This window comes from Bos grunniens, chromosome 12, assembly GCF_055505025.1.
Source record: "Bos grunniens cultivar Pamir isolate PY7600 chromosome 12, Bosgru_T2T1.0, whole genome shotgun sequence".
In the NCBI taxonomy this organism is placed as follows: Eukaryota; Metazoa; Chordata; class Mammalia; order Artiodactyla; family Bovidae; genus Bos; species Bos grunniens.
Window position 1 is genome coordinate 79,534,485 of NC_141176.1, and position 16,618 is coordinate 79,551,102.

General features: G+C 37.0%; 1 protein-coding gene across 6 annotated transcripts in view; it reads right to left on the reverse strand.

Annotated features, from left to right (window-relative positions):
* Window positions 1-16,618, reverse strand: part of UGGT2 (UDP-glucose glycoprotein glucosyltransferase 2) — a 144,479-nt gene that overhangs the window by 33,480 nt on the left and 94,381 nt on the right. For 5 of the 6 annotated variants that reach the window (XM_086330271.1, XM_086330269.1, XM_086330272.1 and 2 more), the window contains 6 exons: window positions 13,586-13,681; window positions 11,465-11,567; window positions 4,507-4,586; window positions 1,642-1,822; window positions 1,013-1,171; window positions 597-682 (listed from right to left, as the gene is read on the reverse strand). In XM_086330271.1, the coding sequence (XP_086186397.1) occupies window positions 597-682; window positions 1,013-1,171; window positions 1,642-1,822; window positions 4,507-4,586; window positions 11,465-11,567; window positions 13,586-13,681 (705 nt within the window). Of the gene's footprint in view, window positions 1-596; window positions 683-1,012; window positions 1,172-1,641; window positions 1,823-4,506; window positions 4,587-5,005; window positions 5,049-11,464; window positions 11,568-13,585; window positions 13,682-16,618 lie in introns of those variants that run through there. The other variant, XM_086330273.1, reaches the window with a different exon arrangement.

Below are 16,618 nucleotides of genomic sequence, written 5' to 3' on the forward strand. Positions count from 1 at the left end.
ACAACAGGTGTTGGCAAACTATGGCTGGTGAGCAAAATCAAGTTGGTGGGTGAGTTTTGTATGGCCCCTGCACTAAAAATGGTTTTTACATTTTAAAATGGTTGTTGAAAAAAACAATATTGGCAAAAATCATATGTGCCCTCAAACAGTCAATATTTTTTATTGGTTCCTTATAAAAAAAATATGATGATATCTGCTTTGTACTAGGCTCATTGATGAGTAGGAAATTTATTGAGACACCAATTCTTATCTATAAAAATGAAAAACTGAACATAATGAAAAGATAATGGCTTTTCTAGATAAGATATACATATTATATAATCATTAAACAATAAATATGTTTACAGTGTTAACATGGAAAATTCTACAGAAAATAATAAGTAAAGGAGATGGAGTAAAGAACAAGATGTATACATTAGGCATACCTTTTGTATTTTTGAAATAAAACAATAAGAATAAATGTTACAGTTTTATAAGGAGTTTTTGTTTTATAATAATGATATTTGTGAATGTTTTAGCTGTTTTGATGATCTTTGTTATGTCACACTAAAAACTTTTTTATATATAAAAACTTTAAAGTTGTTTATATAACTCACCCAACTATTTGATAAATATCTTCAGATCTTCCTTGGCGTAATTTCAGTATCCAAGCACCTGGGTTTGCTTTTAATTGAAAATATCCCTTTTAAGATGAAAAAAATATGATCACAGTTACATGAATGAAAACAACATCCAACTGTTCAAGAAATATTATTCATGAATACTACAACAGTATTCCATTAACTGTGGAATAATTTTCATAAATGAATTCCAAGAAAGAAGATTTTATAATAACCTATAAAAGCATATTCTGAATGTACAACTCCCTTCATTTTTGTTTTAATTACCATATTGAAGGATTTTTTCCCCTGGGACCTATACAACAACAGCAGGATAAAAATTATTTCATCTTATTATTAGGAAAACTTAGAGGATTTCACCAAAATTTCTAATTGAGTATGTATGTACTTACGAGATTGGCCATCACTATTGTATCTACTACAACAGGTTTATTTTTTGTGCCCAGAGTAAACTGCAGACCCCGAGGAGGTTGGTCTGTCGTTAAGTCAAAGCAATGTCCTTCGAGTAGTAGATATTCTAGTTCATATTCTGCTGTGACAGCTTTCTCAATCTAGGAGGACATAGGTCATTGTTTTGGGGTTAGTAATTCTCATAATGTAAATTCTGTAATAAATACACATGATTATTTTATTATTAGCCAAAGTATTTTCAGGGGCAGTCTCAAGTCTTCCTTTTAGCTGAGTGAACCTAACAGTTGAGTGAAATTCTTGAACACTAAAGCTTATGATTAATTTTCTTCCATTCCTGTAATACCAGCTCTACTCCACCATCATCATATATGCACCACAATCATAAAAGAGATGTGAGCACAGATGGGTGCTCGCTGAGTCCAGTTTACTGTTTTTAAGAACAAAAAATAAGTAGTTTCTTGAAAACAGTACTTGTTTCAACAACTTTAGCTGGGTTCTTAACCAGTTGTTGAATTATTACTACTCTAGTGATGAACTTCATATACTTCATTAACCTGTATCCATAATCCCTAAAGCATTTTGTCTTTCTTTATACAACTTTATAACTTACATCTTTTAAATGAATGTTATCAAGGTCACAGTTGCTGTGTACTATTTCAACCAACCAGCCTTCAGGAGTGATCATATTGAGGGTTAGAAGGGGTGATTCAGGGATATCCAAGAATTTTGCCACTGGTCCAGTAATATCATTAGCTAACATCAGTTCCGGTTCCAGAACAAAACGGTAAAAGCTGTTGGCAGAAACAGATAAAATATATACTGCAATCAAAACTGAGATTTCTTCTAAAATATTTTAAAATCGCAAATGGCTTAAAAACATGACCAGAAAATCTTAAAAAGACTAAAAACACACTATACTGAAGTTAATGCTTATGTGAGTGGTAGATAATCATTATTATTGTTTATACTATTATCTATTATAAGACTGTGTATATTATATACCCTTGTTAATTATTTCTTAACGAATATGAATCCCTTTAAGATACACTGACTTATGCAGGTTCCAGGAATTTATGATCTGAATTCACTCACCGATCCTTCTTCAAATGTGACCATGGTCTATTATTAGTGATTTTATTAGCTCTTAGCTCTATTAATAATATTAAGAGAAATGATAAGCAGAAAGCAAGTAAAATTTAAGCTAACGTTCTGGTACTAATTTAAAAAGTGCAATTAAAAACAAACAGGAGTGAGTTCAAAGCAGCTGCTTATTAACAGAACTTTCAGAAGTATCAGCAATTATTAGTGTATTTTAACCTTATGTCTTATGTCTTACATAGTGTATTTTAACCTTATGTCTTACACAGTAAGAAATAGTTACATTACTAAGAACAGTGACTTTCACTATTTTGGGACTACAATCAAGGTGTCAGCTGTGCTGTGGTTATCTCAAGACTCCATGGGGGAGGAATCCCCCCCAGGCTCCTGCAGCTCCTCACTAGTCCTTGGCTGGAGACTGCACTCAGTCCTTAGCACAAGAGAATTTCCAGCAAGCTTAGTGAAGCACTCAAGAGCAGGAGAGAGAGAATGCCAGCAAGAGAGAAGTCACAGCCTCTTATAACCTAATTGCAGAAGAGACATTCCCTCACTTTTGCCATATCCTATTCATTAGAAGCAAATCATCACATACAACCGGCACTCAAGGAGAATCTAGGTAGGGTGTGAATCCCCAGAGGCAGAGTCAAAAAAGAGAGAGTAAGAGGAGACGGTGAAGAGAACACAGTCCAAACCAAGTACCGGGTACTATCAAAGGCAGCAGAAATGTCATTAAGAAGTATCCTATGGATTTTGCGAGCAGCAATTTGTGAATTAGTAAAAATAATTCAGTGGCAAAGAGGATAAAGACTAACTTCAGTGGGAGGTACAAGTGAATGAGAGATGAAGAGGGGGGCTGGCCACACTTAAGAACCTGACATGACCAAGAATGGAGAAGAGAAGGAAGAGGTAGGGCTCTAGAGGAGAGGAAGTTAAGGGAGCAGTTTATTTTCTTTTTAAAAATTGAATAACTCTGAGACTGAAAGAAAAAGGCTACTAGTGAGGTTAGAGACATGGAACAAGAACTATGTGATAAAAGGAAGGATCTAGAAATAAATGGCGAAACACAGGAACACCTTAACCAAGAGGAAAGATGACAACTCTTCCCATACCACACGGGAAGCCTGGAAAGGTACAGGAGATAGGAGGAACTGAGAGAATTCCTGCCCATAACCTCTGTCATCTCTGAGAAGAATGAGACAGTATTTTATAAGTTAAGGTCTATGAATTGTAAAAAAAAAAAAAAAAAGTTAATAAACAGAAATCTCACAATCAGGAGACTACACTGGGCAGTACTCACAGCCTCTGATGATAACACAGCCCAACAGGAAGAAGAAAGACTTCTCTTCTTCCCCGGCAAGGACTCAGACATGAGAAGCCATGGGCTCATTGTTTACTACAGACTCCCCTACCCTGACTTCCTTTCCTCTCTAAGAGTTCTCCTTCCTCTGCCTTGTGTAGAGACTTGTACATGGCACTCTGTGCTTGCTGACCATGAATTGCAACTCTCCTGATCCTAAATAAACCCATATTTTCTGGAGAAATATCTAACAATCTATTTGTTTTAGGTCAACAGAATTAATGTGTCAACTAGTTTCCTTAATATATGCTACTAAGTATATAAGACTCTGTTGAACTCACAGGTTAAAACAAATTCAACAGTTTTTGTCTAATGCACTGTTACTAACCACTTGCAGCATCTATCTGGTATATTAGGTGTTATTTCACTTTAGAGAAGTCAAGTTCTTTCCCTTCTAACAAACTGTGCTAGATTATGTTTAATATTCTCACTCTTTATCATATATCCCAAAGCTTTACAGAGACTTTGTGGAGAGGATTCCTACTTGTGTGAGTAAAAACTCTGTACTCATGGAAAGACCTCTCAATTAGTGGCTAAAATGAGATTTAGAAACACATAATAAAATCTGAAATACAAAAGAAAAATAAGTATGAAAAATGAATGAATTACGAGGACAAAAATCTTAGTAAGGTAATAAATGTCACCTATACCTTCATTTGTGTCATATTTTGGATTCCACACATAGTGATATCATATGGTATTTGTCTTTCGACTTACTTCACTTAGTATAATAATCTCAAAGTACATCCATGTTGCTGCAACCCACTGTATACTTCTAAATAGGTACTTCTAAATCAAATTTTTAAAAATACCCATAGATGAAAATAATCCATGTAAATTCTGCAATTATATTGGGTGAATTTTACTGGTTAGGTTACCTTAATTTTATATCAATAAACTATCTCTGATCTATTTCAACTAAGCATTTTGTGAAGGAAAAAACAGGTGTAGTAATTAAGTTTTTTCCCCTTGTAGCATGTACAAATTTTTCAAAATGAAATTATGTTCACATAGACCAACCTCTTTAAAGGGGCTTCTGAAAGTTTACTCCTGCAGTTCATGAACAACTTTAACTTCATGTTGATAATCTTTCCAAGGACCTATTAGAAAAAAATTCCCATATTTGAAATTAATATTAATAGCTAACACTTACTGAGTATTTACTATGCACCAGGAACTATATTCGGAGAAGGCAATGCACCCCACTCCAGTACTCTTGCCTGGAAAACCCCATGGACAGAGGAGCCTGGTAGGCTGCCGTCTACACGGTCGCTACAAGTCGGACACGACGGAAGCGACTTAGCAGCAGCAGCAGCAGCAGCAGCAGGAACTATATTAATACTTGACATCTGTTAACTCATCTGATTCTCACAACGTCCTTCTGAGGTAGCTACTTTTATAGCTGAGACACAGACAGATGTAGCAATTTGCCCATGATCACACAGTAAGTCAGGGCAGAGGTCAGATTTGAATCCACACAGTTGATATCATTGCCCAAAGGTTATACTGCCTACCTTTTGCCTAGTGTGACTTCCTTTCATGGCATTTAAATTTCTTCACTACTGAAGAACAAATAAAATAATTATTAGAATCTCAATCAGTTCAGTTCAGTCACTCAGTCATGTCCGACTCTTTGCAACCCCATGAATTGCAGCACGCCAGGCCTCCCTCCCTGTCCTTCACCAACTCCCGGAGTCTACCCAACCCATGTCCATCGAGTCGGTGATGCCATCCAGCCATCTCATCCTCTGTCGTCCCCTTCTCCTCCTGCCCTCAATCCCTCCCAGCATCAGGGTCTTTTTTTTTTAATTAATTAATTTTATTTTATTTATTTTTTTTAAATTTTATTTTATTTTTAAACTTTACATAATTGTATTAGTTTTGCCAAATATCAAAATGAATCCACCACAGGTATACATGTGTTCCCCATGGTATGGGGAGGGAGGAGGGAGGAGGGTTCAGGGTCTTTTCAAATGAGTCAACTCTTTGCATCAGGTGGCCAAAGTACTGGAGTTTCAGCTTCAGCATCAGTCGTTCCAATGAACACCCAGGACTCATCTCCTTTAGGATGGACTGGTTGGATCTCCTTGCAGTCCAAGGGATTCTCAAGAGTCTTCTCCAACACCACAGTTCAAAAGCATCAATTCTTTGGTGCTCAGCTTTCTTCACAGTCCAACTCTCACATCCATACATGACCACTGGAAAAACCATAGCCTTGACTAGATGGACCTTAGTTGGCAAAGTAATGTCTCTGCTTTTGAATATGCTATTTAGGTTGGTCATAACTTTCCTTCCAAGGAGTAAGTGTCTTCTAATTTCATGGCTGCAATCACCATCTGCAGTGATTTTGGAGCCCCCCAAAATAAAGACAGCCACTGTTTTCACTGTTTCCCCATCTATCTGCCATGAAGTGATGGGACTGGATGCCATGATTTTAGTTTTCTGAATGTTGAGCTTTTAAGCCAACTTTTCACTCTCCTTCACTTTCATCAAGAGCCTTTTTAGTTCCTCTTCAATTTCTGCCATAAGGTTGGTGTCGTCTGCATATCTGAGAGAACCTCAATGTGCAAATACAAAGTAGTGACCTCACAACTGTACGGCAAGGGTGCCCTGATCCTTATGGAATTTCATCTATGTTGTAAAAGATATAGGAAGGTCTTGGCTACATACAGATAAAATAGTCTCTTTTCATTTTCCTAGAGCATTAAAGTAGGAGAATTTTTAATTCTGATAGTCCTTACATCTATACAGGCAACAAGTCAGTGAAGATTTGAAAATATTAGACAACACAGGACAGATGTAAAAGGAGAATAAAACACATATATGGAACGGAAAGGATACATGTTTGAGGAGGAATTACAATATACAGACTAAGCATTTAAGAGCTCTGAATTTTAATTCCCATTCTATCATTCTTCTTATTAGCTACAATGGAGGCTGCTGAGCCATTGTTTCTCCCAAGTGTTAAATGAGACACTACCCATTTCTTCTAGTAAATTAATTTATGCTTTATGGCACAAAATTATAGCATAAAATTTCTGTATAGAATGAAATAAGTTATGTGAAGTTCTGAGCTGCTCTGAAATGAAGTATGCTACTATTACCAATGATATAAACTAGAATATAATTCCATATCTTGTATTTCTGTATAATCCATATTTCTTACTCTTAAAATCCATGTTTACATAAAAGCTTCAGAGGTAAGCAATTTTTTCTGAATAATGAGTCTCCATAGGAATAGGGAATTTATATACTAAAATGCATCATACTACCTTCATTCCTTATTAGTATGATTACTGATTTCTGTTTTCCACAGAATAATATTGTGCTTTAAAGAAGTTAAAGTTTGAAGGTACAGAAATGCTGAAAGAATAAGGCAAGTAAATCAACTACAGAATGGACTTTGCCCTGGTTATACACTGAATAGGTATAATGACAAAGGGGATCCAAAACTGCTTGTACACATTAAGAAATGCATTTATAAGAGATACCTATTACCCACTTTCCCAGTATGATTTGGTAGGGCACACCAAATTCGGAAAGAAATAGCATTTTGAAATTTTGAAAGAATGTATCAGTATGATACATCAGTATGTATGATGTATACATACATCAGTATGACCCAGCTTGATCATTTACTTCTTTTCCCAGACTTGATACCTAATTATTTTTGCTTGTTTCCAAAAGTAAATGGTCATAGAATAGTTTCCACTTCGAGAATATTTTTTGATATGTCTTTTAAAAACGCACTAATTTCAAACAGGAGTATCCAAAAATTTTGAACATCACTAGAAAAAATATGCCTTCCAACATGAGTAGCTTATTCAAATTTAAGTACTGAAAGCTGCATCACAAATTGAATCTTTTAAGATTATAAGTACAGGAAAAACCACAGAATGTTCTTTCAGTGTCTGCTATCTGTATTCTAATATTCATTCTCTACTTCCCACTGACGGAAACTATAGGCTTCCCTTGGGACTCAGGAGTAAAAGAATCTGCCTGCAATGCTGAGACCAGGGTTCGATCCCTGGGTAGGGAAGATTCCCTGGAGAAGGGAATGGCAACCCACTCCAGTATTCTTGCCTGGAAAATCCCATGGACAGAAGAGCTTGGTGGGCTATAGATCATGGGGTCACAAAGAATCAGACACAACTGAGCAACTAACACACTACTTCCTAGTGAAGGAATCTTCAGGTTTACACAGTGTCTGCCCCCGCCCCTTGTGACTAGGTGCAGCCGGCTTGCTGGCTAGTCTGGTCAATGGGATGTGACTTGATGGAAGATATTTGGGGCTGGGGTTGCATCCTTGTCTGCACTGCCTGATGCAGTGATAGAGATGATGTTGTGATCTTAGACTGCCACAGAGAGGCTACTTCATGAGGACAGCTGAACAACAGAAGGTGCCTGAGTCCCTTACACTGTTGAGCTTCCCTGGCACCTTCACACGGCTTACACTTGGAAGGTGAGATGACAGAAATCACTTCAGACTTGAAGGTATTTTGCTTTTGTTCAGTTCAGTTGCTCAGTCGTGTCCGACTCTTTGACACCCCATTAATCGCAGCATGCCAGGCCTCTCTGTCCATCACCAACTCCTGGAGTCCACCCAAACCCATGTCCATTGAATTGGTGATGCCATCCAACCATCTCAGCCTGTCATCCTCTTCTCCTCCTGCCCTCAATCTTTTCCAGCATCAGGGTCTTTTCAAATGAGTCAGCTCTTCACATCAGGTGGCCAAAGTACTGGAGTTTCAGCTTCAGCATCACTCCTTCCAATGAACACCCAGGACTGATCTCCTTTAGGATGGACTGGTTGGATCTCCTTGCAGTCCAAGGGACTCTCAAGAGTCTTCTCCAAAACCACAGTTCAAAAGCATCAATTCTTCAGCACTCAGCTTTCTTCACCATCCAACTCTCACATCCATACACGACCACTATGGAAAAACCATAGCCTTGACGAGACGTGCCTTTGTTGACAAAGTAATGTCTCTGCTTTTTAATATGCACAGATTGGTTCCAAATAGGAAAAGGAGTACGTCAAGGCTGTATATTATCACCCTGTTTATTTAGCTTATATGCAGAGTACATCATGAGACACGCTGGACTGGAAGAAACACAAGCTGGAATCAAGATTGCTGGGAGAAATATCAATAACCTCAGATATGCAGATGACACCACCCTTAGGGCAGAAAGTGAAGAGGAACTAAAAACCTCTTGATGAAAGTCAAAGTGGAGAGTGAAAAAGTTGGCTTAAAGCTCAACATTCAGAAAACGAAGATCATGGCATCCAGTCCCATCACTTCATGGGAAATAGATGGGGAAACAGTGGAAACAGTGTCAGACTTTAGTTTTGGGGGCTCCAAAATCACTGCAGATGGTGACTGCAGCCATGAAATTAAAAGACGCTTACTCCTTAGAAGGAAAGTTATGACCAATCTAGATAGCAGAGACATTACTTTGCCAACAAAGGTCCCTCTAGTCAAGGCTATGGTTTTTCCAGTGGTCATGTATGGATGTGAGAGTTGGACTGTGAAGAAGGCTGAGCGCCAAAGAATTGATGCTTTTGAACTGTGGTGTTGGAGAAGACTCTTGAGAGTTCCTTGGACTGCAAGGAGATCCAACCAGGCCATTCTAAAGGAGATCAGCCCTGGGATTTCTTTGGAGGGAATGATGCTGAAGCTGAAACTCCAGTACTTTGGCCACCTCATGCGAAGAGATGACTCATTGGAAAAGACACTGATGCTGGGAGGGATTGGGGGCAGGAGGAGAAGGGGACGACAGAGGATGAGATGGCTGGATGGCATCACTGACTCTATGGACATGAGTCTGAGTGAACTCCGAGAGTTGGTGATGGACAGGGAGGCCTGGCGTGCTGCGATTTATGGGGTTGCAAAGAGTTGGACACAACTGAGCGACTGAACTGAACTGAGGTTGGTCATAACTTTCCTTCCAAGGAGTGTCTTAATTTCATGGTGCAATCACCATCTGCAGTGATTCTGGAGCCCAGAAAAATAGAGTCAGCCACTGTTTCCACTGTTTCTCCATCTCTTTGTCATGAAGTGATGGGACCAGATGCCGTTATCTTTGTTTTCTGAATGTTGAGCTTTAAGCCAACTTTTTCACTCTCCTCTTTCACTTTCATCAAGAGGCTCTTTAGTTCTTCTTCCCTTTCTGCCATAAGGTTGGTGTCATCTGCATATCTGAGGTTATTGATATTTCTCTCAGCATCTTGATTCTAGCTTGTGCTTCTCCAGCCCAGCGTTTCTCAAGATGTACCCTGCATATAAGTTAAATAAGCAGGGTGACAATATACAGCCTTGACGTACTCCTTTTCCTATTTGGAACCAGTCTGTTGTTCCATGTCCAGTTCTAACTGTTGCTTCCTGACCTGCATACACGTTTCTCAAGAGGCAGGTCAGGTGGTCTGGTATTCCCATCTCTTTCAGAATTTTCCACAGTTTATTGTGATCCACACAGTCAAAGGCTTTGGCATAGTCAATAAAGCAGAAATAGATGTTTTTCTGGAACTCCCTTGCCCTTTCGATGATCCAGGAGATGTTGGCAATTTGATGTCTGGTTCCTCTGCCTTTTCTAAAACCAGCCTGAACATCTGGAAGTTCACCATTCACGTATTGCTGAAGCCTGGCTTGGAGAATTTTAAGCATCACTTTACTAGCGTGTGAGATGAGTGCAATTGTGCGGTAGTTTGAGCATTCTTTAACATTGCCTTTCTTTGGGATTGGAATGAAAACTGACCTTTACCAGTCCTGTGGCCACTGCTGAGTTTTCCAAATTTGCTGGCATACTGAGTGCAGCACTTTCACAGTATCATCTTTCAGGTTTGAAATAGCTCAACTGGAATTCCATCACCTCCACTAGCTTTGTTTGTAGTGATGCTTCCTAAGGCCCACTGACTTCACGTTCTAGGATGCCTGGCTCTAGGTGAGTGATCACACCATCGTGATTTTCTGGGTTGTGAATATCTTTTTTGTTCTTCTGTGTATTTTTGCCACCTCTTCTTAATATCTTCTGCTTCTGTTAGGTCCCTACCATTTCTGTCCTTTATAAGCCCATCTTTTCATGACATGTTCCCTTGGTATCTCTAATCTTGAAGATTAGAGATAGTCTTTCCCATTTTATTGTTTTCCTCTATTTCTTTGCACTGATCCCTGAGGAAGCCTTTCTTATCTCTGCTTGCTCTTCTTTGGAACTCTTTGGAACTTTGCTTTTGTCACAGTGGCCAAACCTCTTGAATTCAACTTTTTTGCTTTTTCTTCCACTAGCTTCCCCTGTATGGTTAATGTTACTTAGTATATTCTAAACTTTTCATACTCATTAAGCTTAGACATCTGCTTCTCCAGAAGCCATTCTCCACACCAGGGGAAAGAAAGATGACCATGGGAAGACACTTGTATCAGTTAGCTCAGGCTGCCATAATAAATCACCACAGACCAGGTGGCTTGAACTACAGACATTTATTTCATGTCAGAGTGTTGGCAGACTCAGTTCCTGAAGAGGGCTCTCTTCCTGGCTTTTCGGTGGCTGCCATGTTGCAGTGTACTCAAATGACCTCTTCTCTGTATATGAGGAGAGAATGATCTCTTCTCCTCTTCTTATAAGGCTATTCATCCTACTGGATTACAGCCCAACCTATAGCACTTCATTTAACCTTACTTACTTACCCAAGTCCCTATTTCCAAATACAGTCACATTGGAGATGAGGGTTTTGGGGTGATGGGGACAACAATTATGTCCTTATTAACATCTAATCTGGTCCTGCCATAATACCCCAGGCACAGCTCTATCATTTCATTTTCTACATTGATATACAACAATCTATTTAGAATGCTGCATGAAATAAAGAATCAAGAACAAACATTTGATTATACTTGAAAACAAACCTGAAAAGATTATGAATTTCAAAATAAAAGTAGATAATAAATATATGTATACTGTTTAATAGAATGTAAAATTATCTTACTATTAATAACTGTGCCATCTTCTGTGCTTCTCTTGTCAATGGATCAACAATAGCAATGACATCAAAGGACATATCATTCTCTACAGAATTTATCTTTATAATGCTAGAAAAATAAGGTGAAAGATGATCAGTTAAGTCTACTCAATTACTGAATTAATCTTAATCTTAGCTATGTACATGGAGAAGGCAATGGCACCCCATTCCACCCCACGCTTGCCTGGAGAATCCCATGGATGGAGGAGCCTGGTGGGCTGCAGTCCATGGGGTCGCAAAGAGTCGGACACAACTGAGTGACTTCACTTTCACTTTTCACTTTCATGCATTGGAGAAGGAAATGGCAACCCACTCCAGTGTTCTTGCCTGGAGAATCCCAGGGGCGGTGGAGCCTGGTGGGCTGCCGTGTGTGGGGTCGCAGAGAGTCGGACACGACTGAAGGGACTTAGCAGCAGCAGCAGTAGCAGCTGGATTAAAAAATCCTGGCTATTTCTTCATAGAAGAAAATGCAAATTTAAAAGTTTAATGTCTGCATTCAATAAACCAGAAAATCTAAATTAGAGAAAATGAAAGTAAGAAATTATGAATCAGATCAGATCACTCAGTCGTGTCCGACTCTTTGCGACCCCATGAATCGAAACTCTTCAGAGAACAATACTATTTTAGTGGAAAAAACTGATAATTTAAAGCTCCTCAAATTCTCATGGATCATAAAATGTAAAAAATAAAACAAAGATGCTTTTTTGTTAAGTTAATTGTATTTCCTCAGATTTGAGAATGATAAAATTACTCAGTACTTTTATTAAATTTAATAGTTTTTAAAACCCAACATATTATTAACAGGAAAGCTCAGGGGAAAAACACCCTAATGTATTATATTATCTTGACCTCAGTCACCCTCTCCACACTTCCTTCCCTCTGTCCTTTCCATTCAGTCTTTCACTGAAACAAGTTCTAAGACAGAAGATGAACTATATGTTAAAGTAAAAAGTTGGGAAAATTATTTAAAGTATAGAAAAGGCCAGTATGAGATAATAAATCCCACATTTAATTCAATGAAAAGTTTAAAGTATATATTTAATTCAAAGTACAGAATAGTCCAATTGAGTTACTGTTTTAACATTGTAACAACATAGGAAGTCAGGTATTTTTTTTTTTTTTTGAGAGGTATAAAATTAGAAAATAAGGAAGGAAGTGCCAGCCATTTTAAGTTTATGATAAACTAATTTGTCTCAATTTAGTTTTATAAGACCACTGATTGGAAAAAGATAATAAAATCTATAGTCACATAATGTCTAACCGATTTTTTTTTCCTATTCTCAGTGGTCCTTAAATTTAAAAAAAAATTCCAGCTGGGTACCCAGATAATTGTATGAATTTTATTTCAAATATCTTAGAGGAGAAGTATTATATAGTGAAATTATAAACTAGTTTATTATTTTAAAACAGTATTTCTCTGATGGCTGTTTTTAGAAATCTAATTTTTTAAGGAATAATAAATTTTTAACAAAGAAATGTTCCACGAATAGTTACTCAACTGCACAGTTTACCCAAAACGAACCTTTTGTTTTCTTTTAACTACACCACATCTCATAATTGTCAATATATGGATGCACACTGAAAATCTCACTCCTCCACCCCAAAGGGTAAAGTATACTCTAAATTTACTTGACTAGATAGGTCCTCCCTCAGAAGATATTTGTCAACATCTCAGAGTAATGTTCCATAGAACACATTTTGGGATATTCTTTTGTAAATGTCTACATTTAATTAAGCAGAATTCTTTGGTAACGGAGTCTTTTATACAATGACAACATAAAGCTATTATTATTTATAATGATTATACTGCAAAATTTCAAATGAACTTGAGTGTGGAAGAAAGATGAAAGTAAGACAAATCATATTAGGTTTACTTACTTGAAACTTCATATTATATATATATATATATAAAATAATTTATTTACCAGAATACAATTGACTAGAATTTTTTTCCTAATCTTATCAAAAACATTTATTGTCTAACAACTTTTAATTCTACTTTAACTTTGGCTATATCATGAACACAAATGTAACCATAACTAAGTACAGGATGCAGTGACAGAAAACACAGCACTAATATATTCTTACCTGCGACTCTCCTTAAGAAATGTGATGTCATACCGAGAGGCACGTTTAGGCAAAGAGGAAACAAGAGCATCAATTTTCATAACAAGGTCACTCAAGCTAGAGAAACAAGATAAACAATGAATGAATTTTGGGGGAAGAAAGGTCCATATTTCATCTATCATATAACACCTTAAGAAAAGGGAATTTACTGCAAAGTATCTCTAGTAGATAAACTGTATGTAAAAGACTTTTCTTCCAAACTTGTAGATTCTATCAAAAGTACAATGACTGCTGCTTCTAAGGTCAACCTATTTTTTATCTTTGATATGACTGATAGCTAAAGCACATAAGTGATATTCCTAACAGTGTCTATAATGATATAGAGAATCATTCAATTAGTCAAAATTTGCTGAGTTGCTGGTTATGTATCCAAGCACTTAGACCCACATAAGGAAGAAAGAAGAGCATGCAGGAAAAACAAAAAGTAAATGGTAAGATATCTACTTTCATAGAATTTTTAATATAGCTAAGCAGCCCAGATTTCTACAGTTTCAAATTCATTCAAAAACTAAAAATGTACAAAATAAACACCTAGATTAAATATAATCAAATTCATAAATCTATGACAGAGAAAATGTGTACATTTAATGATATGCTGATATATCATTAAAATACGAAAATGTGTATGTTTAATGATAACAGAAAATGTTAGCTGAAATTTAAGTACAAAAAAAAAAAAAAAAAGAAAAAATAGGCATCTCCATTTTATAAACAAAGAAATTCAGAATCAGAGTGGTTGAGAACCTTGTCAGTATTTCTCTACTGCATCATTTTTTGCTGGATATATAGTTCCTGTACACTTTATATTATTTCTATTTGTAAACCATATCTTTCACAGAGCATTGCATTTAATTGCCACTTAATAAACATAAAAGAATTAATCAAAATCATAATCTACTCCTAAACTTCCTTAAAGGTTTAGAAACTTAAGGTTAAATTAGCCACACAATCTCTAATATGTAAAATTGTAGGCACAATGGAGGAAATATTTATGGACAACATATTCCCCATGTTTTTTAAACTGGGCTGTTATGTACTTAGAGGAGAGGGAGACAAAAAAAAGAAAATCTTTGAGGCCTCCAACAAATTTTTCCTAGATTTTCTGAATTTTCAGCTATCCAGGTCAATTTTTGTCGTTTTGAAAAGTGCTTTGAACTGAAGAGAGGAAAAGTGAACGTGTTAATCCCTTAGTCGTGTCTGACTCTTAGCAACGCTATGGACTGTATGGGATTTCCCAGGTAAGACTACTGGAATGGGTTGCCATTCCCTTTACCAGGGAATCTTCCTGATGGAGAGACTGAACCTGCGTCTCCTGAATTGGCAGGCAGGATTCTTAACACTGAGTTACTAGGAAAGCCAGATCCTAAGTACTAGGGATAAAGTTAAAAACACATGTGTAAGACTTCATGGGGGAAAAAGTGGAAGCTTCACTGAAGAATCTAAAAGGAACACTGTGCTATGCTTAGTTGCTCAGTTGTGTTCGACTCTTTGCAATCACATGAACTGTAGGCTGCCAGGTTCCTCTGTTCACTGAGATTCTCCAGGCAAGAACACTGGAGTGGGTTGCCAAGCCCTTCTCCAGGGGATCTTCCCAACCAGGGATCAAACCCAGGTCTCCTGCACTGCAGGCGGATTCTTTAGCAGCTGAGCCACCAGGGAAGCCCAAAAGGAACTCTAAAGACCCCGAATAAGTGCGTCTGTCTACCTACTTATCTACCTACATATATATGTATGTATGTATGTGTAGTTTCATATAAATAATATATGTATATATTTAATGGGTAAGATAATACAATATCACATAAAGATGGCAATTCTTTTTAAACAATAAATTCAAATAAATTCCCATAAAAATAGCAGGAAGGTTTTCTGTAGAACTTGTTATTCTGGTCCTAATAATATTTATATGAAAATGTAGCCAAAAAAAAAGGTCAAGAAAACTTTGAAGAAGTAGCAGGAGTAATTTTCATTATCTGATATTGAAATTTATTATAAAGCTGTGGTAGTTACAATGTGGGACTGCATAAGGCAAGACATCAGTGGAACAGTATAAAGATCTAAGAAGAATTAAAGACATACATCAGAAAAAAGCAAAACTGTAAAACTTTTAGAAGAAAATAAAAGAGAATACCTTTACGAATTCAGACCAAGGGAAATATTTATACACCCTATACACACACACATATGAGTACACACCCTTCACTTGACATACAGATCACAGATTACAAAGGAAAAACCCAGAGAATATTTTGACATTAAAAAAAAACTTCTCTGTAAAAAGTTACAATTCAACAGCCAAGCCACAAACTGCAATAGTGTATTTTATTACTGATAAAAGATATATATACCACATGTTTATAAATCGCTGAAAGAAAATCCAACAAATAATTAAGCAAAAAGCATGAACATATCTTTTACAGAAGAGCAAACTAAAACAATCATATGAGAAGATATTCAACTTTACTAGAAGACAGGACGTAGAATTAAAACAAGATGCACTTCCTTGTCTTCTAGAAAGGAACTGTTTCACACCAGTCAGAATGGCTGCAATCCAAAAGTCTACAAATAATAAATGCTGGAGAGGGTGTGGAGAAAAGGGAACCCTCTTACACTGCTGGTGGGAATGCAAACTAGTACAACCACTATGGAGAACAGTGTGGAGATTCCTTAAAAAACTGGAAATAGAACTGCCTTATGATCCAGCAATCCCACTGCTGGGCATACACACTGAGGAAACCAGAAGGGAGAGAGACACGTGTACCCCAATGTTCATCGCAGCACTGTTTATAATACCCAGGACATGGAAGCAACCTAGATGTCCATCAGCAGATGAATGGATAAGAAAGCTATGGTACTTATACACAATGGAGTATTACTCAGCCATTAAAAAGAATTCATTTGAATCAGTTCTAATGAGATGGATGAAACTGGAGCCTATTATACAGAGTGAAGTAAGCCAGAAGGAAAAACACCAATACAGTATACTAATGCATA